Source organism: Monodon monoceros, unplaced genomic scaffold, assembly GCF_005190385.1.
Source record: "Monodon monoceros isolate NGI ecotype Baffin Bay Population unplaced genomic scaffold, NGI_Narwhal_1 Super_Scaffold_10, whole genome shotgun sequence".
Taxonomy (NCBI): Eukaryota; Metazoa; Chordata; class Mammalia; order Artiodactyla; family Monodontidae; genus Monodon; species Monodon monoceros.
Window position 1 is genome coordinate 46,609,930 of NW_021703766.1, and position 24,540 is coordinate 46,634,469.

The 24,540-nt window shown below is 50.4% G+C and overlaps 2 protein-coding genes across 6 annotated transcripts in view; both read left to right on the forward strand.

The window, feature by feature from the left end:
• AXL (AXL receptor tyrosine kinase) overlaps positions 1 to 16,808 on the forward strand; it is a 30,841-nt gene extending 14,033 nt beyond the window's left edge. For both annotated transcript variants that reach the window (XM_029210394.1, XM_029210403.1), the window contains exons 11-20: positions 1,683 to 1,815; positions 2,109 to 2,200; positions 4,709 to 4,804; positions 4,963 to 5,040; positions 7,107 to 7,199; positions 7,584 to 7,705; positions 8,315 to 8,424; positions 12,372 to 12,531; positions 13,055 to 13,191; positions 14,945 to 16,808. In XM_029210394.1, coding sequence (XP_029066227.1) covers positions 1,683 to 1,815; positions 2,109 to 2,200; positions 4,709 to 4,804; positions 4,963 to 5,040; positions 7,107 to 7,199; positions 7,584 to 7,705; positions 8,315 to 8,424; positions 12,372 to 12,531; positions 13,055 to 13,191; positions 14,945 to 15,296 — 1,373 coding nt within the window. In that variant the 3' untranslated portion in view covers positions 15,297 to 16,808. The remainder of the gene's footprint in view (positions 1 to 1,682; positions 1,816 to 2,108; positions 2,201 to 4,708; positions 4,805 to 4,962; positions 5,041 to 7,106; positions 7,200 to 7,583; positions 7,706 to 8,314; positions 8,425 to 12,371; positions 12,532 to 13,054; positions 13,192 to 14,944) is intronic.
• Positions 16,809 to 17,490: 682 nt separating this feature from the next.
• HNRNPUL1 (heterogeneous nuclear ribonucleoprotein U like 1) overlaps positions 17,491 to 24,540 on the forward strand; it is a 36,121-nt gene continuing 29,071 nt past the window's right edge. Inside the window, exons 1-2 of one of the 4 annotated variants that reach the window (XM_029240955.1) lie at positions 17,491 to 17,583; positions 23,267 to 23,392. In XM_029240955.1, the coding sequence (XP_029096788.1) occupies positions 23,272 to 23,392 (121 nt within the window). In that variant the 5' untranslated portion in view covers positions 17,491 to 17,583; positions 23,267 to 23,271. Of the gene's footprint in view, positions 17,584 to 18,886; positions 19,524 to 23,266; positions 23,393 to 24,540 lie in introns of those variants that run through there. The other 3 variants (XM_029240945.1, XM_029240937.1, XM_029240928.1) reach the window with 3 other exon arrangements.

A 24,540-nucleotide genomic window follows, 5' to 3' on the forward strand; every position in this document is an offset into this window, starting at 1 on the left:
CTCAAATATTTCTCCAACAATTCTCAAACATTCCTCCTACACCCATTGTACTCTCCTAGCACTATTACAGCCCCTCTTGTAACTCAACCTACATTCCTTACATGCCTTCCTGCATTTCTTTGCATACCTTTCCACACTAATCCCACCCTCCTTTCACGTTCATCCCATTATAACCCTTCATTCGTCACACGTGCCTCCCAAACCCAATGCACACCCACACTTCTCATTCACACACTCTGCATACTTTTTACACACTCACCGTACCTCCAACATTGCAAGCACTGTAAAACTTTCAGTCCACACGATCCCACATTCTGCAACTCTCCTTGCACACTCACTCCTTACACATTATTCCCTCACCCCAAGCCGATCCTAACCCACGCCCGCTCTCTGCACACACCCACACCAAACTCCTGGTACACTCAGCACATACCCATCCTCCATCCCTTACACACTCACTCCCACCTTTTTGCACACCCTTCCATTCATCCCGTGCTTCTCATCTTCCCTTCCCACGTCCTTTGCACGCTTGTTGCACACTCACCTCCCATCAAAGTTACATCCTTACGAATACTGCTCTTCCTTGTATCTAAAACTCCTTGAATACTCCCTGAAACCTCACATATCCCAGTTCCTCCAGTACTTATCTGACACTCTTCACACACTCCTTTGCACACTATGCCCCTTTACACATTTATTTTACTCTCATCCCTTGCTTTACGAAAACCCTTCCAGGGAATTCCCTGGCGGTCCAGTGGTTAAGACTCGGCACTTTCACTCCCAAGGGCCTGGGTTCGATCCTTGGTCGGGAAACTAAGATCTCAGAAGGCGCAGGGAGGCCAAAAATAAAAATAAAAATAAAACCCGTCCATAGCCATCACACACTCCTCCTCAAAAATATTCCTTGGCCATTGGTCCCTGGAGCCTCAAACTCCTTGCATATTCATTGCACATGCCTCGTGCACCTGTCCTACACTGTGTGCGTTCTCTCCCTACTCATCTGTTTTCCACACCCAAGTCCCCCCTCCTTGCACGATCATCACACATATCACACACCCATAGACCACTTGAGATTTACTCACAACCATCCCGTGCTCACATTACATTGCACAGCCCACCTTGCACAGGTCTCTCACTCCCATCCCACACTCCTTCCACGCGCATCACACAATCCCCCAGCGTCCATCCCATTCTTTTTGTTAATATTTATTTATTTATTATTATTTATTTTTTTATCTTAGCTGCACCAGATCTTAGTTGCGGCATGCAGGATCTTTAGTTGAGGCGTGCGGGCTTTTTAGTTGCGGCACGCGGACTCTCTTAGTTGTGGCATGCATGTGGGATCTAGTTCCCTGACCAGGGATCGAACCCGGGCACCCTGCATTGGGAGCGTGGAGTCTTATCATCCACTGCGCCACCAGGGAAGTCCCTATCCATCCCACTCTTAACTTACCATACTCATCCTACAAGTTTCACACTCTTCCTTTAACATCCACTCCTATCTATCGTATCCACTGCGTGCCCTGTCCAGCCCAGCCCAGTCTCCCCAGATAGGGGAACGCACCTGTCACATGCCTCATCAAATATATCCACACCTGCCTCCTTTCAACATCACCCCCTTGGGGCTCAGGGAGCTGGAACCAAGACCTCAACCATGACCTGTCCTGCGTACCCCCTGACAGTGAGTGAACCCCCAGCCCCTGCCTTCTCATGGCCCTGGTGGTATGTACTGCTGGGAGCAGTAGTGGCTGCTGCCTGTGTCCTCATCCTGGCCCTGTTCCTCGTCCACCGGCGGAAGAAAGAGACCCGCTATGGGTGAGTTGGAGCCACGCGGGCTGGAAGGCCAACATGGACTGGGATGGAGGGGCCGGAGGTGGGGAGACCATGAGGAGGCTGGTGCAGGAGGAGAGGTTACCAAGAATCAGAATGAGGGCAAGGCTCTGGGGAGTGAATGGAAGGCAGAAAGCCGTCCAAGACGCGCTCAGCAAACACTGGAGGAGAGGGCAGGCAGGCCTGGGGGTGGGGATGGCGCTCGCTTTCACTGTTGGTGGAAGGAGGAGGTTCCACATTGTTCTGCCCTGCCCTCGTCTCCTCTCTATTCCCCCCAGAGAGGTGTTCGAACCAACAATGGAGAGGGGCGAGCTGGTGGTCAGGTACCGTGTTCGCAAGTCCTACAGCCGTCGGACCACTGAAGCCACCTGTAAGTGAACCCCATGCCTCCCTGCCTGGGTTTGGGATAAGAAGTACAGAGCTGTGGGCCTGCTGGGCTTCTGCAGATGCATGAACCAAAAGTGTCTGAAGGCCTTGGAATACTAGGATGTTGGAACCACAGACCCTAAGAGCAACAGAACTGTGGAACCACACACAACCTTAGAACCAACCTTAGAATAATTGAATCTTAGACATAGTAGATCTTAGAAAGCCCAAGCTTAGAGCCGTAGGATCTTAGAACAACGTAATAATGATAAAGACGATGATGGTGAGGTGATTACGATGCTGGTAACAGCCAACCCTAGCACTTCCTCTGTGACAGGTGCCGTTCTAAGTGCTCTACACATGTCCCTTAATTTAATCCTCACAACAACCCAATGAGTTAGGTACGTTATCGCCCCCGCCCCACTTCAAAGACGAGGAGGCTGCAGCATAGAGAGGTTAAGTAACTTGCTGGAGGCCACACAGCTTGTAAGCTGGAGAGTTGGGATTCAAACCCAGGCAGTTTTGCTCTCAAGTCCATCCTCTTACCTGCCTCTTGGAATTAAAGAATGTGAGAGAGGTAGACTAGATCTTGGCCTAAAGAATTATAATCCAGGGCTATAGACCCTTAGGATCTTAAAAATCATAGAATCTTAGAACTATAGACACTCAGAGGGTTGTAGCGTTATAGAGGGTCCCAGCTAAGGAGGGACCTCAGAGGCCATCCAGTCCAATCTCTTAATCTCTCCATTTGGGGAAACAGATCCAGAAATAAAAGGGACAGACTTAGGTATCTTCCTAGCACACAGTGAGAAGACTGCCAGGGCCCCAGGGAGACACCAGAAGGGGCTGGGAAAGACATTTATTGAAAAGGAGAAGGAAGAGGAAGTGACGGGGTCACAGCAATCTAATGGAATAACGTGCAGCGGCAGTTCTCGAAGTGTGACCTGAGTCCCCGGGAGTACCCGAGACCCTCGCAGGAGGTCCACGAGGTCAAAATTATTTTCATATTAACACCAAGACATCTTTTGCCCTTTGGCACTCTCATTCTCTCGCAAGCACTCCATGGAGTTTCCCAGAGGCTTCCTAATATGTGATGATGTCATCGTTCTGTTGATTGATTGAACATGTGCTTATGTATCCTTGTGTTTTGGAAATCTACCCGTGGGACTTCCCTGGCAGTGGCGATCCAGTGGTTAAGACTCCGTGCTTCCACTGCAGGGGGCGCGGGTTTGATTCCTGGACGGGGAACTAAGATCCTGTATGCTGCGCCACGAGGCCAAAAAAAAAAAAAAAAAAAAAGAAAAAGAAAATCTTTCCGTTTTCATTTTGAACACGATAAATACTGGTGTATAGATGACCCACATAAAAGAAAGCTCTTTTCAGGCCTCAATAATTTTAAGAATGGGAAGGGGTCCTGAGGCCAATAAGTTGGAAAACGATTGCTACACAGCAGTGAAAATAATAAATCCGACTACACACAACAACTACATTACAATGATCTCATAGACATTGTGTTGAGTGAAAGAAGCCAGACACAAAAGAGAACATATTATGTGATTCCACGTTTATAACATCCCAAAACAGAAAAGACTCATCTGGGGTAGGAAAAGTCAGGGAAGTGGACTCCCCTGAGAGGGCAGGTCATGGTCTGTTCTTCACCTGAGCACTAGTTACACTGTTGTGTTTGGTTTGTGAAAATCCGCTGAGCTGCTCACTTATGATTTTTGCAGTTTATACTTCAATAAACAGTTAAGAAATATTTCTAACAACTGGTACAGCAGGACGCTAACCAATCAGGGTGCCCACTAGTGCAAGATTATGTGCCAGGCTCTAACCCTTTAGTTGCTGCTCTGGGGGAAGATTCAGGGGGTTTTAGAGGAGAAGCTAGGGTGGGGCTGGGGTGTGCTCTGGGCATTAGCTAACTTTGAATGAATGCAGAAGTATTTCAGCATTTTAACAATGGGTATACAGGCATACCTCAGAGATATGGTGGGTTTGATTCCAGAACACCACGATAAAGCAACTAACGCAATAAAGCGAGTCACATGCATTTTTGGGTTTCCCAGTGCATATAAAAGTTATGTTTACACTGTACTGCAGTCTACTAAGTGTGCAATAGCATTATATCTTTAAAAGCAATGTACATACCTTAATTTTAAGTTGCTTTATTCCTGAAAAATGCCAACCACCATCCGAGCCTTCAGTGAATTGTAGTAGTAACATCAGAGATCGCTGATCACAGGTCATCATAACAAATATAAAAATAATGAAAAGTTTTGAAATATTGCCAGAATTACCAAAATGTGACACGGAGACACGGGGCAAGCAAATGCTATTGGGAAAATGGCGCTGATAGACTCGCTCGACACAAGGTTGCCACGGGTCTTCAGTGTGTAAAAAACACAGTATCTGCAAAGTGTAATAAAATGAGCACGCCTGTATCCCTATGGGAGAGTGTCGTCTGGATGTCAGCCCCGCTCCATGGCTCTGTCTACCCCTACCTCCCCTGCAGTGAACAGCCTGGGCATCAGTGAAGAGCTGAAGGAGAAGCTGCGGGACGTGATGGTGGACCGGCATAAGGTGGCCCTGGGGAAGACCCTGGGAGAAGGTGAGTCCCCCCATAACACACACACACACACACACACACACACACACACACACACACCTCCCTGAACCATGAAGTCCTCCCCACCCCCGCCCAGCCACAGGAAATGCAGTCTCTACGACGCCCCCCTGAGGTCAGCATCTCTCTCTGGTCCCCCACAGGAGAGTTTGGAGCTGTGATGGAAGGCCAGCTCAACCAGGATGACTCCATCCTCAAGGTGGCTGTGAAGACGATGAAGAGTGAGTCTGTACATGCATGTGCACACACGTGGGATCCCCATCCCTTAATCTCAGGTCCCTTCCCTGTTCCCCTAACGAAGCAGAAGAACAGGAAAGGTCACAGCAATTTAGCCCAACCACAGAACCTCAGTGTTTCCAGACAGGAAATGGAGTCCCTGCCAGGTCCTTCAACAGAGGGAACTTAATACAGGGAGATTACTCAAAGGTGTAGGGAAAACTGAAGGAACAGCTGGGAGCAGTGAGACAATTAGCAGCAGCACTATGTCACTTCCACCCCCAGGCCCGAAGGGCAAAGGCAGGAAGTGGTGTTACCAGAGCCCACAGCCAGAGCTCCCTGATGGGATTTAGGAATCACAGAGTTAGGGGCTACCTTGTGGGAGCTCGAAACACAAAGGAGACACAGCCACCATCAAGGCAATACTGGAAGCAGAAAGAGAGGATGAAATGCCCTGACTTCTCCCCTCCACTCGCCCACCTGTCAATCTCCCATCAGTGCTTCCCATTGGCAGACTCCAACAGGAAACAGCAGGAAAGGGAGCCTGGGAAATGTAGTTTTCAAAGGGCCCAGCCCCCTGTGATGCATAGCAGAGCAGGGTCAGGTCGAGAATGAGGCACACCTGGCTTCATCATTTACTCGCTGTGTGATCTCAGGTTAGTGACTATCCCTCTCCGAGCCTCCCATTCCTCATCTGGAGGAAAGGATCATAACGTCCCTACCTCCTAGGGTGTTGTGTGGCAAAGCACTTAATGCTGGGGTTGGCACATTGAACTCACAATTAATGTGGACTAAAACCATATTATTTACATCATCAGAGAGGGTGGGAGCCAGTCCAGGTTCACACAGCACAGGAAGTCCAGGGCCAAGTCCTTTCTACATAGGGATGAAGCTTAGAGGGTCAGGCTGGAGGTAAGGGAGAAATGATCCTTTCAAAGTCACAGCAGCTAAAAGCTTGGGTTATGGAGTTATAACTCATTCCCTCATTCATTACTGAGTGCCTCTTGCATACCAGGTTATGTTCCTGACCTGGGTTTGAATCCCAGCTGTGTGACGCTGAGCAAGTCACTTTGCCTCTATGAGCCAGTGTCCTGAGTTGCAAAACAGGGACAATGGTAGGGATCCCAGGGCTGCTGCGACTGTGCTGGGAAGCAGCCTAGCACAGAGCTGCACATGGACCCCGGAGCCGGACTGCCTGCGTTTGAGCTCTGTCTAGTCCTCTTGCTAGCTGTGTGTGCCCTTAAGCAGGTTTCTTAACCATTCTGTGCCTTGGTCTCCCCCATCTTTTGTTTTTTAATTTATTTATTTTTATTTTATTTATTTTTAGCTGCGTTGGGTCTTTGTTGCTGCACGCGGGCTTTCTCTAGTTGTGGCGGGGGGGGACTACTCTTCGTAGCGGTGCGCGGGCTCCTCATTGCGGTGGCTTCTCTTGTGGCGGAGCACGGGCTCTAGGCACGCGGGCTTCAGTAGTTGCGGCACGCTGACTCAGTAGTTGTGCCTCCCGGGCTCTAGAGCGCAGGCTCAGTAGTTGTGGTGCACGGTCCTAGTTGCTCCGCAGCAAGTGAGGTCTTCCCGGACCAGGGCTCGAACCCACGTCCCCTGCGCTGGCAGGCAGATCTGCTGCGCCACCAGAGAAGCCCCTCCCCATCTTTAAAATGGGGAAAGTAGGGCTTCCCTGGTGGCGCAGTGGTTGGGAGTCCACCTGCCGATGCAGGGGACGCGGGTTCGTGCCCCGGTCCGGGAGGATCCCACGTGCCGCGGAGCGGCTGGGCCCGTGAGCCATGGCCGCTGAGCCTGTGCGTCCGGAGCCTGTGCTCCGCGACGGGAGAGGCCACAACGGTGAGAGGCCCGCGTACTGCACAAAAAAAAAAAAAATGGGGAAAGTAATAGAAGCTCCTCAGAGGATTAAATGAGTTAATAGATGTAGAGCGCTGAATACAGCATCTGGTACTTACAAATCACGTTTGATAAAGAAGAAGAGAATGATGATGGTGATGAGGCCGAGGAGGAGGAGGGAAGGAGTCCTCCCTCCCCACCCCTCCTCCTCATACACCTTCCTCTCTCCCCCAAGTTGCCATCTGCACAAGGTCAGAGCTGGAGGATTTCCTGAGTGAAGCCGTCTGCATGAAAGAATTCGACCACCCCAACGTCATGAGGCTCATCGGTGAGGGAGGGCAGATTTAGGGGGTCGACAGGCCCCGTGGAGGCCGCAGCAGAGGGAAGACCCCTCCCTTGGGCACTGAGAAAATCAAACCTCCAGGCTTCCTCCTCCCCGCTCCCTGAGAGTCAGCAAGTTCCCCCCTTCCTCTCTCCCTCAGCTTGGAATGTGACATCTGACCTTTCCCAGAAATAGCTGAGGTCCCCAGGAGGGCTGGAGAAACAACCCTGGGAACAGTGCTGGAAATGGCTTCTCTGAAGCTTGGTCCATCACCCCCCTCCTCAACAATTTGGAGGCCAGACTTGAGGGGGAGGGAGAGACAGAGCTGAGAGGTGGGGTGGCTTCCCCTTCTGCCCAACTCCAGTGACAGGGCTGCCTGGGGGCACTCAGGCGTCTGTTTCCAGGGTTCCGAACGAGAGGGCTTCCCGGCACCTGTGGTCATCTTACCTTTCATGAAACACGGAGACCTACACAGTTTCCTTCTCTATTCCCGGCTTGGGGACCAGCCAGTGGTGAGAGCATTTTATTGTCTGGCCCACAAGTGTTAATTGAGCACCTACCAGGTACCCAGAGCCGCTCAGACACTGGGAAGGCCAAGGTGACAAGGAACCTGCTTGCATGGAGCTGTCTGCCAGTGGGGGAACCAGACAATAAATAAGTTAAACAAATAAGCAAGATAATTTAAGTGCTAGGAAGGAAATAGAGCAGGATGAGTGACAGGGAGGCCAGGCAGTTAATTTGGGTGAACAGGGAAGGTCTCACTGAGGAGGGGAACTTGAAGGAGGAGGCAGCTGGTGGGAGGTGGGGAGATCTGGGAGAAAGCAGTCCCAGCAGAGGGCACAGCATGTGCAAAGGCTCAGAGGTGGGAACAAGCATGGCTTGTTTAAAGACCAGAAAGGGGGCTCCCTGCTGGAGCATATGTCAAGGACAAGAACAATAGGAGATCAAGACAGAGAAAGGCAGGAGGGGATGACATAGGGCCGTGTTAGAAAGGGGTGGGATTTAATTCTTGGGGCCTTGGGAAAGCATCGCAGGGCAGAGCTAAGAGAGGAGAGGAAGGGAGGAGGGATAGATCTCGGGGACTCTTCTGACCTCTACTCCCTCCTGCCCCGGCCCCCCAGTTCTTGCCCACTCAGATGCTGGTGAAGTTCATGGCAGACATTGCCAGTGGCATGGAGTATCTGAGTACCAAGAGATTCATACACCGGGACTTGGCCGCCAGGAACTGCATGTGAGTTTCCACCCTTCCAGGAATCCCCCCTCCTTCCGGGACACTGCCCCCCGCCCCGCCCTCCTTCCCAGGATGGAAGAGGGCGTTAGAAACACACAGCCTTCAGGCAGGTCAGAGCTCAGGAGTGGAATAGAGAGGTGAGCAGGGAGGCTGGGGCCGGCTTTCTGGAGGAGGTGGGCCCTGAACCGAGATCCTGAAGGAGTACTGAGATGTGAAGAAAAGTGACAAGAGTGAGGGCTCAGTGGGTAGCATGTGGTGAGCAAAAGGGCAGAGGTGACCGATCAGGGTGGTGACATTTAAGCTTCAGCTTTGTCCCCCTCCATGCTGAGTGTCTTACCCGGGGCTACCCTTGGGGGGGGGGGCCACACTGGATAAAAAGACCACACCCCCTGCCAAGGGACAAGCAGAAAATAGGCCAGAACCAGGGCTAAAGTGAGGGCGAGGTGTGTGTGTTTGTATGTGTGTGTGTACACACAGGCTTAGAATATTAGTCTCATTACACTCTTGGACTCAGAAATAGGAGCTGGAGAATCAGAGAATCTTTGGGAATTCGCTGGTGGTCCAGTAGTTAGGATTCTGCACTATCACTGCTGAGGACCCAGGTTCGATCCCTGGTCGGGGAGCTAAGATCCCACAAACCACGCAGCATGGCCCCCAAAAAAAAGAGAATCAGAGAATCTTCTATAAGACATGCAAGTGTTCACAAATGTCTTTATTCCCGCCCGCCCAGTTATTTTTTGTTTTTTTTTGTTTTTGGCCGTACTACGAGGGCATGCGGGATCTTAGTTCCCAGACCAGGGATCAAACCCGTGCCCCCTGCAGTGGAAGTGCGGAGTCCTAACCACTGGACCGCCAGGGAATCCCACCCCCCCCAACTTTTTACTTTGAAAAATTCCAAATCTGCAGAAAAGTTGAAAGAATTGTGCAATGAACACCCATATCTCCTCCTTGTTGAGATGTTGCCACATTTGTCCTCTCTTCTCTTTCTCTCTCTCCCCTCAACCATTTGAAAGTAAGTTGCCAAGATGGTGACATTCCACCCCTAAATCTTCAGTAGGTATCTCCTAAAATCAGGACTTATGCCTAAACAATCACAATTCTGTTATCACACCTAAGAAGATTAACAATAATTCTGTAACACAACCTACTATCCAGTCCATGTTCCAGTTCCTCCGATTGTCCTTCAAAATGTCTTTTCGGGATATTTTTTCCCCCAAAACCAGGATCTACGCAAAGTTCCCAGATTGCGTTTGGTTGTTGTACCCCTTGGTCCCTTTTAATCTAGAATTACCCTCCACCACCATTACCTGTGTATATATATATATTTTTTTGCGGTACGCGGGCCTCTCACTGCTGTGGCCTCTCCCGTTGCGGAGCACAGGCTCCAGACGCGCAGGCTCAGCGGCCATGGCTCACAGGCCCAGCTGCTCAGCGGCATGTGGGATCTTCCCGGACCAGGGCACGAACCCGTGTCCCCTGCATCGGCAGGCGGACTCTCAACCACTGCGCCACCAGGGAAGCCCTGTGTATAGTTTTGTGGCATATTCTTTTGGAAGAGATCAGGCCAGTTGTCTTGTAGGATGTCCCATGTATAAGATGTGTGTGTTTCCTTGTGGTGGCACTTGCTTTGTTCCTGTGTTCCCTTTATTTCCTATAAACTGGAAAGGAGGTCTAAAGGCATGAATAGACTCAGTCAAAATGGAAGTTCTTTTATTTCTGTAACGTGGGCTGATCCTAGTTAAGCCCACAATGTAACAGTGACACCACAAATGAGGGCGGACAATCGATTGTTATGCACCTGTCACATTTTCTGTTAAGTTGTTAAAATATTAAAATACTTCCTTACCAGTTGGCAATTGGCCACTTCCCCAAGCTTCCCATGTGCTCCACAGCCACCAGCTTAGATGCCTGAGTATCACCCATCTCCACCCCCCTCCCCCCAGACACAGCAGTTAAAGGTTAACTCCTAGCATATTAGGGGCCTCCGGGATCTGTTCTGGTTGGTCATTACCCAAGTCCATCACCCTGGGTAGAAATCATCAATGCTTTTTTTTTTAATTAATTAATTAATTAATATTTATTTTTGGCTGCGTTGGGTCTTCGTTGCTGCACGCGAGCCTCTCATTGCGGTGGCCTCTCTCGTTCTGGAGCACGGGCTCTAGTCACGCGGGCTTCAGTAGTTGTGGCTTGCGGGCTCTAGGGCGCAGGCTCAGTAGTTGTGGCGCACGGGCTTAGTTGCTCCCTGGCATGTGGGATCTTCCCAGACCAGGGCTCGAACCCGTGTCTCCTGCATTGGCAGGTGGATTCTTAACCACTGAGCCACCAGGGAAGTCCCCGAAATCATCAATTCTTTTTTTTTTTTTTTCTTTGCGGTACGCAGGCCTCTCACTGCTGTGGCCTCTCCCGTTGCGGAGCACAGGCTCCGGGCGCGCAGGCTCAGCGGCCATGGCTCATGGGCCCAGCCGCTCCGCGGCATGTGGGATCTTCCCGGACCGGGGCACGAACCCATGTCCCCTGCATTGGCAGGCGGACTCTCAACCACTGCGCCACCAGGGAAGCCCATCAATTCTTAAAAAAACAGAATCCCAGAAACTCAGATGCAAGAATCAGGGAATCTTCTATTTATATAAAGCACAAAAACAAGCACAAGTAATCCATGCTGCTAGAAGTGAAGATCTTGATCACCTAGGAGGGGTAGTTATACGCTAGGAAGGAAGGACCGGTAACCTTTCTTTCTCATTTTAAAAAATCGATGTCTATTCTACATACACTAAAATATGCACATTTTATGCATGCAGTTCAATGAATGTTTACGTGTCTATAGCCCCATGGAAACAACCACCACTAGATCAAGATAAAGAACATTTCTAGGCCCTTGGCAGGCTGTCACCTGCGCTTCCCAGTCACTGCCCCCAAGGGGTAACCACTATTCTGTACTTTTGTCCCCATCAACTTCTGTCACCTCTTCTTAAACGTCATGTAAGTGGAATTGCAATTTTGACTCCTTTGTGTCTAGCTTATTTTGCTCAGCATGAAGTTTTGAGATTAGTCCATGTCATTGTACGTATCAGTAGTTCTTTTTCTTTGCTGTGTGGTATTCCATTGCACAGATGCCCCCACGATGTTCTGTTTCTTAATCTAGTTTCTGGTTACCTGGGTGTGTTTATGAAAATTCAGTGAGCTCGGGCTTCCCTGGTGACGCAGTGGTTAAGGATCCGCCTGCCAATGCAGGGGACACGGGTTCAAGCCCTGGTCCAGGAAGATCCCACATGCTGCGGAGCAACTAACCCCGTGTGCCACAACTACTGAGCCTGTGCTCTAGAGCCCGCGAGCCACAACTACTGAGCCTGTGTGCCACAGCTACTGGGCCCGTGCGCCACAACTACTGAGCCTGCACTCTGGAGCCCACGAGCCAAACTGCTGAAGCCCGTGCGCCTACAGCCCGTGCTCAGCAACAAGAGAAGCCACTGCAATCAGAAGCCCGTGCACCACAACAAAGAGTAGCCCCCGCTCACTGCAGCTAGAGAAAGCCCGCGTGCAGCAACAAAGATCCAACTCAGCCAAAAATAAATAAATAAATTTATTTTAAAAAATTCAGTGAGCTCTTCATTTAAGATTTGTGCGTGTTTCTGTGTATATAGTATACTTCAAAAACACAGTTAAAAAAAAATCAGAGACTCCAACCCAAGGAGTCTAGGAAGGACCTTAGAATCTGGCAAAAAGCCAGAGCTGGGAAGGCCCATAGCAGCCCTTTTCCCACCCACCTTTTACAGAGGGTATAAGAAGTAACACGGTTCCCTCCCAGTCTGGGGCAAGGCGGGGAAACTGATCCCCAGCCCCAAGCAGGACAGCCAGGGCAAGAGATGGAGACGTGTCTGAGAGTAAGGGCAGGCTTCCTGGTGGAGGGGGCTGATGCCGTGACCCCATTCCTCTCCCCAATCTGGTAGGCTGAACGAGAACATGTCGGTGTGTGTGGCGGACTTTGGGCTCTCCAAGAAGATCTACAACGGGGACTACTACCGCCAGGGACGCATCGCCAAGATGCCGGTCAAGTGGATCGCCATCGAGAGCCTGGCTGACCGCGTCTACACCAGCAAGAGCGATGTGGTACGTGCACCCCTGGCAGGAGTAGGGAGCAGGAGGAGGGCGTGGCCTGATCATCTCACACCAGACCTGGGCTCACAGGGACGTGAGGGCTTCCCTGCGCAGGGGTCCGCCACATGGACCACGTGTGGTGGGCATCTGTGAACGGTGGTGTGGACATGCTGGGGGTATGCATAGGCCCATGGGTGCATGGTGACAGGTTGCTACATGGGATATGTAGACAGTTTAGGTTGGGAGAGGCAGTGGTAAGTGTATACATGTGTATAGCCAGGGTGTGGAGGGTGACCTGAGACCACGTGTCCGTGAAGTGTATAACTGTTTGCACGGGTGGGCAGGTCTATGTGTGCACACAAGTTGCCTCCGTAAGTGTGTACCTGTACCAAAGTGTTTCTGTGAATAGCTGTGATGCACCCACAAAGATAGCTGTGTACACATAAGTGTGGGGATACCCATGAATCTGTATGTTGGGTGAGGGCATCTGTGCAGGAGAGACCCCCTAAATTCTCTCCCTTCTACCCCACCACAGTGGTCCTTTGGGGTGACAATGTGGGAGATTGCCACTCGAGGCCAAACCCCATATCCAGGAGTGGAGAACAGCGAGATTTATGACTACCTGCGCCAGGGAAACCGCCTGAAGCAGCCTGTGGACTGTCTGGATGGATTGTGAGGACCCTTAGGATCCCCTCCCCCCATCTCAGATTTTACACCAAAACTCTGAGCACCCCACATGGCCCTGACATATCCAGGACCCCCTAAAACCACAGAATCCCTCAGACTGTTGAGGAACCCACCTGCCCCCTCACCCATGCTCCACAGAACCACCATTAGCCCATGAGGTATGAATTAGCAAAAGTGCCCTTTCCTCCTTTGCTTTGTGTGTGGAATACAGGCTAGAGCAGCACCCCTACCCTGGCCAGGTATCCGTGGGCGATGAATAATGACACGTCCCCACTCACAAAGAATTCTAATTCCTCCCAGACTCCTGAGTACCCACACTCCCCCCACGTGCTCTTCAACACAAGCCCTCTGCCAAACCCTTATAATGAGCTTCTCCAAACTCTCCAGGCTCCTCTGAGATGTTCTCAGAATCCTTTAGGGTGGTGCTTATCAAATTTTGCCATCCCATGGAACACACAGAGAAGAGCACTTTGGGGGTAAAGAGAAGATGTTGCGTGGATCGGGAGGGGAGAGCCTGGGGCTTCAGACTCTCCAGGTCCTCCTTGGGTGCTCCAAGAGCTGAGGGCAGTAAGAATAGCTAACATTTCTATAGAACTTACTAGAAGGTATGGTTTTAAGTGCTTTGCGTGCATTAAGTCATTTGGTCCTTACTACAGCCATATGAAGTGGGTTGGCCCCCTTATTATTCCCATATGCAGGTGATGCGCAACTGAGGCCCACGTCAAGGGAAAATCATTTGCCAAAGGCTGCATAGCTGGTGTATTAGTTATCTACATCCCCGAAATCCAGTAGCTTAAAATAACAAGCATTTATTACCTCGCATGGTTTCTGAAGGTCAGGAGTCTGGGAACTGCTCAGCAGGGTAATTCTGGATCAGGGTTTCTAATGAGGTTACAGTCAAGATGTCAGCTGGGGCTGAAGCCATCTGAAGTTTAAGACTGGAAGATCTCTTGCAAGGTGTCTCACTCACATGGCTGTGGCAGAAGGCCTCAGTTCCTTGCCACGTGGACCCCTCTATAGCGCTGCTTGAGTTTCCTCATGACATGGTGGCTGGCCTCCCCCAGATGAGCATTCCAAGAGAAAGAACAAGGAGGAATCCACAATACCTTTCCAACCTAGTCTCAGAATCACACACACTATCATTGCTGCCGAGTCAGAATCCAGTGACTAAATCCAACCCACACTCAAGGGGAGGGAGGGTAGCCTCCATCTTTTGAAGGGAGGAATGGCAAAGAATTTGAGTAGGTATTTAATTTTATTTATTTATTTATTTGTTTGTTTGTTTGTTTTTGGCCACGCCGTGTGGCATGCGGGATCTTAGTTCCCAGACCAGGGGCCGAACCCGTGCCCCCTGCAATGAGAGCACAGAGTCTTAACCACTGGACCGCCAGGGAAGTCCCTGAGTACATATTTTAAACCAATACAGCTTTCAAAGCTTTGATGCTATGGTCTGTTCTGGGGAACCACACTGGGAAGCTTTACTCTAGCAAACCCTCACTAGAACATCACCCCCTACCCAGAGAGATTTCCCAAGACTTTTTCCATTTCCTGAGTGTCTGTCCCAGGACCCACCTCAGAAACTCTTGAGAATTCCCAAGTCCCCATAGATGCCCCCCGAACTGCCACAGTTCCCTCCACTCCCTTGTAATACCCTCAGTCCTCTGAGTGTCCTAAAATGCCCCCAAACTCCCAGAATGCTCCCCTGTTCAGTCTCCCACTCCTCATTTTGCTACCCTAGGTATGCCCTGATGTCCCGGTGCTGGGAGCTAAACCCCCGAGACCGGCCGAGTTTTGCAGAGCTTCGGGAAGATCTGGAGAATACGCTGAAGGCCCTGCCCCCTGCCCAGGAGCCAGACGAAATCCTCTATGTCAACATGGATGAGGGTGGGGGTCATCCTGAACCACTTGGAGCTGCTGGAGGAGCTGAGCCCCCAACTCAGCCTGACCCCAAGGATTCCTGCAGCTGCCTCACTGCCGCTGAAGTCCATCCTGCTGGACGCTATGTCCTCTGCCCTTCTACAGCTCCTGGCCCCGCCCTGCCTGCTGACAGGAGCTCCCCAGCACCCCCAGGGCAGGAGGATGGCGCCTGAGACAACCCTCCACTCGGGACTCCCTCTCAGGACCCAAGCTAGGCACTGCCACTGGGGGACCCCCCCCTCACTTTCCCACTCCAGGCTTTACCCCCAACCTTAGCCCTCTCCTCCTACCCATTCCACTTCCATCCCAGACAGATCCTCTCCCTTTTCCACACCTTAGTGTCCCCATGTGTAAAAGGAAGGGATTGGACTACAATCCCTAAGGGTCCTCCCAGGTCTAACATTCCAAGATTCTAGATTATAAGGTTTAAAGAGTCTAGATTCAGAGGTTCTAAGTTTCAAAGATGAGTCTGATTCTAAGGACCTGAAATTCCAAAGTCTCTAATTCTAAAGTGCTAAGGTTCTAGACATGGAAGTTCTAAGGCCTATATTCTAAGGCTGTGAGATTCTATGGCTCTAGACTTTTCTGGTTCTAAGATTCTTAATAAAGCCCACAAGATTTTAGGTTCTAAAGCCCTAAGATTCTAATTCTAGGATCTAAGGCTCTATGATTCTAGGTTTTATTTTTCTAGGGTTCTGAATCCCTAGGGTGTAAGATTCTACAATTGTAAAAATTCTACAATTCTAGACATGGAGGTTCTAAGGTCTGATGTTCTAAAATTTGATGTTCCGAGCCTCATAGAGCATAATTTCTCTGGCTGTAAAACTCTAGATCATAAAGCTTCAAGATTTGATCTTCTCAAGTTCTAAGATTCTAATGCTGGTCAGTTATAGGTTCTAAGGCTTTATGATCCTCGAAACTTTTGTTATGAGATTCTGGATCCTAAAGATCTAAAATGCTAGAATCTGCAATTAGAAAGTTCTAAGAGTCTAAAGATGGAGGTTCTAAGGTCTAATGTTCTAAGATGCAATGTTCCAAGACCTAGTCTAAGAACCTAGATTCTCTGTGTCTAAGATTCCGGATCATATGCTTCAAGATTCTAGATTATTAAACTCTAAGATTCTAATGTTGTTCTGTTCTGTGTTCCAAGGCACTCTAGATTCTATTGGTCCAAGATTCTGGATCCTCAGCATCTATGGTATAAGATTCTACAGTTGGTGGTGACTAACCAGATGCCAAAGTTTTAATCATTTTTAATGTTACACAGCTTTAAGTTCTATGCTGCATTCTGTCTTTCTAGGATTTTAGTTAAGGAGCCAAGAATTCACAGTTCTAAGTCTTAAGATTCTAGGCACTATAGTTCTAAGATTCACATGTTGTAAGATTCTAAAAGTCTACAGGTCTAGAATTCTAAGATACAATTCCAAGGTTTTAAACTTATAGCTTTATCCTTTTGGGGATAGTTTTATCCTTCCCTTCTTAGCCACCTCTGCTTCCTCTTCCCCTCATGTGGGGTGTGCCCCCTCAAGCCTGTGCAATGCATTAAGGATGCCTCCTTTCCCTAAAGGACAAACTCCCTCCTTTGGGGCCATGCTGCCCCCCTGAGCCAGTCCCTTATGCCCCTGAACAGAGTGTGGACTCTGAAACCTCCAGAGGGGCTCAGATCACATAAAACTTTGTAACCATGCTTGTCTCCTCTTGTCTCCACTTAGCTGTCATATGGCCCCTCTCCCTGGCAACTCAGTTTCCCCAGTAAAAAGGAGGGTTTGGTGGGGTCTTGGAGTTCTCCCCTTACTAAAGAGGATAGAAATGAACATATACATAGACAAAAAGACAGGCAAGCAAAAGCAGAATCACTGAAACCCCTAGTGAGGAATAGGCACATAGATATTCACAGGGTCACACAGAGACCCTACCCCTCTCCAAAGTAACAGACCCATGAATTAATGGACATACTCAAGCACACCTGGTCACAAATACAGAGACACAAATTCAGACACAGAAAAACACAAAATTACTCAGATACAAACACGTTTACAAACATGCACAGGCAGGCAGTCACCAGGAATAGGAAGAAACTAGAGTAACAGATACAGACACAAATACTCAGACATATAGAGTACGTATAGGGCACTCACAGACCCAAACGTTCAGATTCACATAGAAACACAGGCACAGAGCACCTCCGATAATCACGAGCCCACAAATGGACTCCTGCCAAGGCAAGCCCACTGTGTTTTGCAAGCATCGCAGGCATAAGTTCCTGGGTGTGTCCAGCAGCAGATGGAGAAATCCTTGGCAGCGCCCGGACGCCCCCCGGTGGTGGCTCCTGCGAACCGAAAACAGTTCAATCCGGGCCACAAACTTTTTTAGAACAAATCATTGTGGGAAGCTGGGAGGAAAGAGGAAGTCGGACGTGGGCGAGGGGCGGGGTGTCTGGACTGGAACCTACGGGCCCACGTGAGTGTCTGTCCCGCTTCTGAGTGGGTGCTGTGTGTCTAGGTTTTGCCGTGGTGTAAGCTTGTAGTGTAACTGTCCTGTGTGTCTTTATCATTTGAAGCCGCCTGCCTGTGGCGACCTTAGTGGGCTCATCTACACCGAAGTTTGGTGTATTATCCCCTGAATTGATGCTTCTGATCCCACACACGCCATTTGTTTATCTGTATTGTGTGTGCGCCTTTGTCTAAGTAGAGGTTTTGTGTGGCTTTTGTGGGCTTTAGGTACGGCTCAGTGGGCAGCGGGCGTTTGCATTGTGTATCTCGATAGTGTACCTTACAGAAGCTTTGTGTCTTTTGAGTTAGAGGCGACAGGTGGTGTAGTGTTAGACATTGTGAAACTCTGTGGAGTTTAGTAGAGTGAGGCTTAACTACGGACCTGTGTGTTTGAGCTTGTCAATATAGATACCGAAAAGGCGGATCTACTGAACAGCAGTTTAGAGGATGTGGGGTAGAGACCCTTGAAATTGTGGAGGTCTTTCCGGAGGGGAAGGCTCTATGATCTGGTGCAGAGTGCCCATTCCACGTAAGATACCAACCATAGAGAAAGACGGTAGCGCAGCTATAAAGAGGCGCCCCGTGAGATGTACTATCAAAGGGGAGACAGTGTGATTCCCTTTACAACTTTTCTCCCGCTGTTAGTCTAGCCTCTATTTTCAAACCTTCAGGATTCTCTGAAGTCAAAGGGTTGCTTTTCATAAAGGCAACTGAGTTTCTTCCAGATTAAGAATAATTTATTTACTTAATCTCGATTTCGTATACTTCCCTCTACAGCAATATTCGTAAGGCCGACAGTAACCAGAATGGCCAATCTGGGTAGGTTTTCCTAAAACGATTCAACTGTACTAGCTTTAGTGAGATAAGACAGTAACTGAGATTGGTGGACAGACTGTTTTGAAACCGCCCTAACGGCAAGGGGCAGGTCCTTAATGAATTCATCTCTTTCCGGTTTCCTAAAGGCAATCATGAAAGGGGGGGCGGGGGTGTCTGCCGACCCTCCATTTGATTGGTTTCTAGTGGTTTTACCCGCTTGGACTCCTCTAGGGGCGGGAGATTTAGACCAATCAAGATATGTGTTACAGAGACAGTAGTTTGATGAAAGGACCGCACAGGAAAGGCCGTGGGGGGGGTGGCCCCGCTCATTCTGAGATCTCATCACTGATTGGTCCAAATCTTTACTCCCTTTCCCTCATTTGACCCTACGGGAGCGGGCGCGCGGGCACTACCCAATCACCGCGCGCTCCTCCTCCCTCCTTTTCCCGCCCTCCCGCTTCGGTCCCAGTACCGACGTAGGCCAACGCTTCCTCCCCGGCAGCTCCTAAGCCCTTTCATTGACGTTCTTTTGAAAGACGCGCTCTAATTGGCTGAGCTCCTGGGCCCGCGCCCATTGCCCTCATGCGATGGCCAATTGGCACCCGTGTTGCATCGCACGGGGCCACGGAGGAGGGGGGAGGCGGTGGCGGCGGCCATTTTGAGCCGCCGCCGCCGCCATTGGAGTGGGGGCCCCCCCCTTTCCCCCTTCGCCTCCTGACAGGAAAGGTTTAAGGGGGACTGAGCCCTGGGAGGCCGGGCCGGGCTCGGGGGCCGCCCCGGGGGCCCGGGCCATGGATGTACGCCGTCTGAAGGTGAACGAACTTCGCGAGGAACTGCAGCGCCGCGGCCTGGACACTCGCGGCCTCAAGGCCGAGCTTGCTGAGCGGCTGCAGGCGGCGCTGGAGGCCGAGGAGCCCGACGACGAGCGGGAGCTCGAGGCCGACGACGAACCGGGGCGAACCGGGCACAACAACGAGGAGGTCGAGACCGAGGGGGGCTCCGAGCTGGAGGGGACCGCGCAGCCACCGCCGCCCGGGCTGCAGCCGCACCCGCACCCGGAGCCCGGCGGCTACTCGGGGCCGGACGGACATTGTGAGAGTGCGCGGGGCGAGGGCCGGGGAGCCCGGAGTCCGGGCCGAGGAAGGGCTGTGGGACGCGGGATCCCGGCGCCTGAGGTCGGGGAGACGATCTGAGGATCGGGGGATCGCGCCATCCGCCGCTGAAAAGGATCTGGGGACAAGGCCCTTGGGACGACCGGAGGGTGGATCCTGGCGTTCGGTGCAGGGGAGATACTGGAGTGGGGGCTCTCGGTTTCGGAGATGAGGAAGGTCCGGGGGTGTAGAGGATTCCGGAGCCTAGGGCTCGGAAACCGGAAGCCGTGGTTTCTGGAGCCGGAGACAGTTGGAAGAACAGAAGGTTTTCTATCGGCGGGCTGAGGAGGATCTTGGAAATGGTGATCTTAGGGTTTACAGCTGGGTAGGCTTGGGAGCCATGCTAGCCCAGTCTATGGGCTGGGCGTTGGGAGCCGTGTTTTCAGGGCTGGGAGAGTTTTGAGGATGGAGGGTCCTGGAGTTTGCTGCTGGATGGGGTACCGAGAATTCTTATGGGTTGATTAAAATGGAGTGCTGGTGTCTGACCGGGGAGGGTCTGATGGACTGTGTGTTCTGGTGTTTGACTGGGGAGCAGTTAGGGGATGTGGGAGACCACCACGTGATTGTACTAGGGGGGACTTCCATCTGGCTGAGGATGGCCTAGGAGACTCAGATCCGGGGCTGAAAGGCCAACCTTGAGGCATGGGGAACCTGGGTATTTGATGCTGGCAATCTGGGGACCTTCTGGTTGACTTATAGAGGAGGTATATGGAACCTTGGTGTCCAGAAGCTGGTGGAGGAGAGAAGGATGCTTCACTGGGTGAGGGACCTGGAGGGCTAGAGCTGGGAAGGCTCTGAGAACAAATAACGCAGTGGCTACTGCTGAATGGTCTTAGATTAACAGTATGGGATGTTTGGAGAACAAGGGTAGCTGGGGGTGGGTGCGGTAGATAACAAGTAGATACTCGATGGAGTATCTAGGGGATAGAGGATTCTTGTGTCCAGCACAGGCGTGTGTAGCTGGTCTGTCAAATATAGGGGAGGAGAGAGTGTGTAGCATGTGGAGGGTGAAAGAAAACCTGTTGACTTGGCTGGGGACCTCAGGGTGGAGTAGGGAGGAGTGTTTCTGGGGCTGAGCATCTCCACAGGAGGGCTCCTTGGTCCCCAGAAGCAGTTATTTTTGTGCCCAGGGATTGGAGGGGCCTCAAGGGGTAGCTGGGGACCTGTGCCTCAGCCAGAAGGTGTGACTCTGAAGGAGAGGGGATGGGGTAGACCTGTTACTTTCTGAAGGGAGGCGACCCCGGTATGGGAGGGACTAAACCTGGAGTTAGAAAAGGGTCGCTTTCTAGCAGGACAGGGATCGGAGAGGTTGAAGAGTAAGTAGAAAGGACTCTGGCGTTCAGAGTTTGTGTTATTTCTCTGAAAAGAGGATATTCTCAGCCATAGGGCTAAGGAAATGGGGAGAGCAAGGGGGTCAGAGAAGAGACTGGATTTGGGGTTGGCATTGGGTATTTACTTGTTGAAGAGAGATGGAACCTCCTGGAGCAGGGCAATCTGAGGGTAGATTTGGGGTGGAGAGCGATTGTCTAGGACTCAGATGCTGGGAAAAGTACTTCCCATTGCAGAGACCTGTGAAGGAAGGAAGGAGTGGCCCAGTGTGCCTGCCTAGGGCAGGCGAGACCCTGGCAGGAATGCCTAGGAAGAAGGGCCAATGGCTGGAGGTGGTTCCAAAGAAAAGTGATGTGCTTTGGAGCATAGACTCTAGACTCAGATTTTGTCTTGGGCAAGTCACTTCACCTCTGTGAGCCCTGGTTCCCTTGTGTGTAAAATTGGGATAATAATAGTGTCCCCACCTCCCAGGGTTGTTATGAATGAGATTATGTTCGTAAGGGGCTTAGCACTGGACCTGTCTATTATTAGGAGATGGATGTTTTAGAGAGCGGAGAAGGGCCCCAGAACCATAGCTTCTCTGAGCAAGGCTTCCTCTGTGAGCACAGGAGATTCTTAGAAAGAGAGATGTGAGGCTTCCATGGCGAGAAGAACACTGTGCTTGGAGCCTGGAAGAAAGAAAGTGGTTTGAAAGGGTCCCTTGTGTTCTACTTAAGGAGTTATTCTGTGTCTTCCTTTCTCCCCTACCCCTTACAACAAAATCCTTTGGGTCCCTTTTTATGCCCCCCTCCAACCCTTCCTTCAACCCTGGTAAACAGACCTGTAGCAGACCACGTGATCTGTGACTTTCCTCCCTTTGGCCGCACCTGGTTTGTGCCCAGATATATTTGTCCTCTGAGAAAGGATCCAATCAGTTAGCAAGCAGCAGAGTAGTCTGCCCTTCCCTGTGGTTCTGCCTCACTAGGCCTGGCACCGCCACTAGTAGGGCTCTGGAGGCACCTAGCAAAGCTTGCCCCTGGGGTGGAGAAGCTGCTTACTACTAACCCTAGGTTTCCAGAGTCCTCTCTGGGTTTGCCTACAAGGTTCTTGAGGGAGTTTCAGGTTTTAGTTCCACCTCTGAGCTCTCACATGTGTCATCCCAACCCCAGGAATGTTTTCTCCATTCTCGTCACTGAATTATCATCACCTATGTATCCTTTGAGTCAAGGCTTATCTCTTACTTTCTGGGTCCCTGATCTTAGCCCTTGGTACTTCTTCATAGCCCTTAACCCAATCATAATTTTTGTGCTTACGTATTTGTTTAACGTGTGTCTGTCTTACTAAACTGAAGGTTTTAGTGGGGCAAGCTTATTCTCAGCTGTATCCCAGCATCTGGTATGTAGTATGTACTCCATAAATAGTTGATGTTATTATTCTTTTTCCTTTCTTTCTTTCTTTCTGTCTTTCTGTCTGTCTTTCTGTCTTTCTTGTTTTTTTGGCCGTGCCACATAGTTTGTGGGATCTTAGTTCCCCAACCAGGGATTGAACCCTGGCCCTGGCAGTGAAAGTGCCGACTCCTAACCACTGGACCTCCAGGGAATTCCCTGATATTGTTATTCTTGCCACCCTTCAGTTGAGTTCGTCCTGGACCCACAAGAGACCTTCCTGGAACCCTTCCCACCTAACTCCAAATATTTTAGGATTTATCCCTAATGAGTCTGAAGGCCACTATTATCATGACTCCTGTTTTCTTAACAGTTCCTTTCCTTCCTCCCCCATTTCCTCTTCAACTGAGATGGTTACCCCTGATCTTTACAGTTATTGCAGGGTGGAAGTGATTCTTAAAGAGGGTTGGCTATGCAGGTGGGAATAGTGACTTGGGTCGGACAGAGGACTGGTTTGTGCTCTGAACAGTTTTTAAGGTTGTACCCTAAAGGTAACTCTCTAAGCATTATACCACATCAGAGAACAGCTAGGCTGGTAATTTTTAAACTGTGCTCCATGGAATCCCAGGTGTCTGTGGAGTTACCCCCCACCCTAGTGGGCACTTAGAGGGCGAGGTCAAGCTGGACCCCTTCTCTGACTCTCCCATCTCCTTGCTTCAACCAGAGCAGTTCTGCTTCATTTGGTTTTGTATGTTGGGATTCTGTAGAACCCAATCACAGATAGATCTCCAACCTTTTGAGGGGCAAGAAAGCATGTCCTCAGGCAGCTGGGGCCCCTGATTTCCCAGGTGGGTTTCCATCTGAGGGTGTTATCACACCTTTTAGCCTCTGGCAGACTAATTGTCCCCAGTGGGGATGGTGTCATTTTGCATTAAAAAGCTACCTCTAGTCCCAAGAAACACCCTTCTAACTGGCCATTTTTTGTTTTAAGATGTCATGGACAATATTACCATGCAGAACCAATTCTATGAGACGCAGGTCATCAAGAAAGAGAACGAGTCAGGCTACGAGAGGAGAACGCTGGAAATGGACCAGCAGCAGCAGGCCTATCGCCCAGGTAGGAAAACGCACATGATCTCTCTCTCTTGAAGGAAATAGAATCTGTGTGTGGTAGCCCTTACCTTCTGCCTAGTGCCTGTCTTCCCAGAGACTTTGCATCTTTCTCTTGGGCATTCCACTTGGGCTTTGTCAACTCTGGCAAGGTGTTTTTGAAGGAGAGAACTTAGTCCCACTCCCAAGTGTTAGGAGAGGGGAGTCTTCAAGGTATGTTTTCAGATGTTAGTACCAACATCCTAGAGAGTTGAGACCTGGAGGCCAATATTTGAGTCCTACTTAGAATCTTAGAATGTGGAAGCCAGAAAGGACCTTCTAAATCTAGTCCAGTGTTTCCCACGTTCTGAAGAATATCTTTCCAGGAGATATTTATTAGGGACTCCTCAGGAAAAGGTTCCTTGGACAAACACATCTGAAAAATGCAGCGTATTCTATACCGCCTGTGGGAGAGTCACTGTGCTCATTAGAGCGTTAAAGATGCTGAGAAGTCCTGGATTGGGAAAAGCTCTGTGTCACATTGTTTAAACCCAGGATTTCCCAAACATGTAAATGTGTCTTTGTAGAAAAAAGTTCCCTGTAGTGCCAGTTTGGGAAACACAATTGTAATGTAGCTGTCTCCCAATTTTACAGATGGGGGAGGTGGCAGGGCCGGGGTTGGAACCAGGAAACTGGCTTCTGGGCCATTGCTCTTGGTCAGTAAGCAGCACTCCTCACCAGTAGTGTCCTAGTATTGGGGAAGCAGGGTCCTACCGTTGAGTAATGACAGAGCCAGGACTGGCTCCCAGTCTTGTGCTCCTTTCACTGTGCTGTGGCCCCAGTGCCTTTTCTTAGTGAATCTAGCTGGTTCTGATTCCATTCTGGTTCATCCACAAAGTGAAATCCCCAGACATTTCTTGTGGGTGGCTCAGGATTTTAATGAATGTAGGTTAAACCGCAGATTCGTGTCAGGCTCTGTGAGACTTGTGGGATCATTTGGCCCAAGGAGAGTATTTTCCGTGCAGACATTTATCAAGGCCTCCTGTGAGCCCAGCTCTGTGCTGGGAACCATGGAAGTTCTCTTCAGGTGAGTGAGCACCATCTCTGCCCTAGCAAGCGAGGAGCCTTCTCTGAGAGGTTTGGTCTGCATGCCAAAGCCAGGGAGTGACCCAAGGT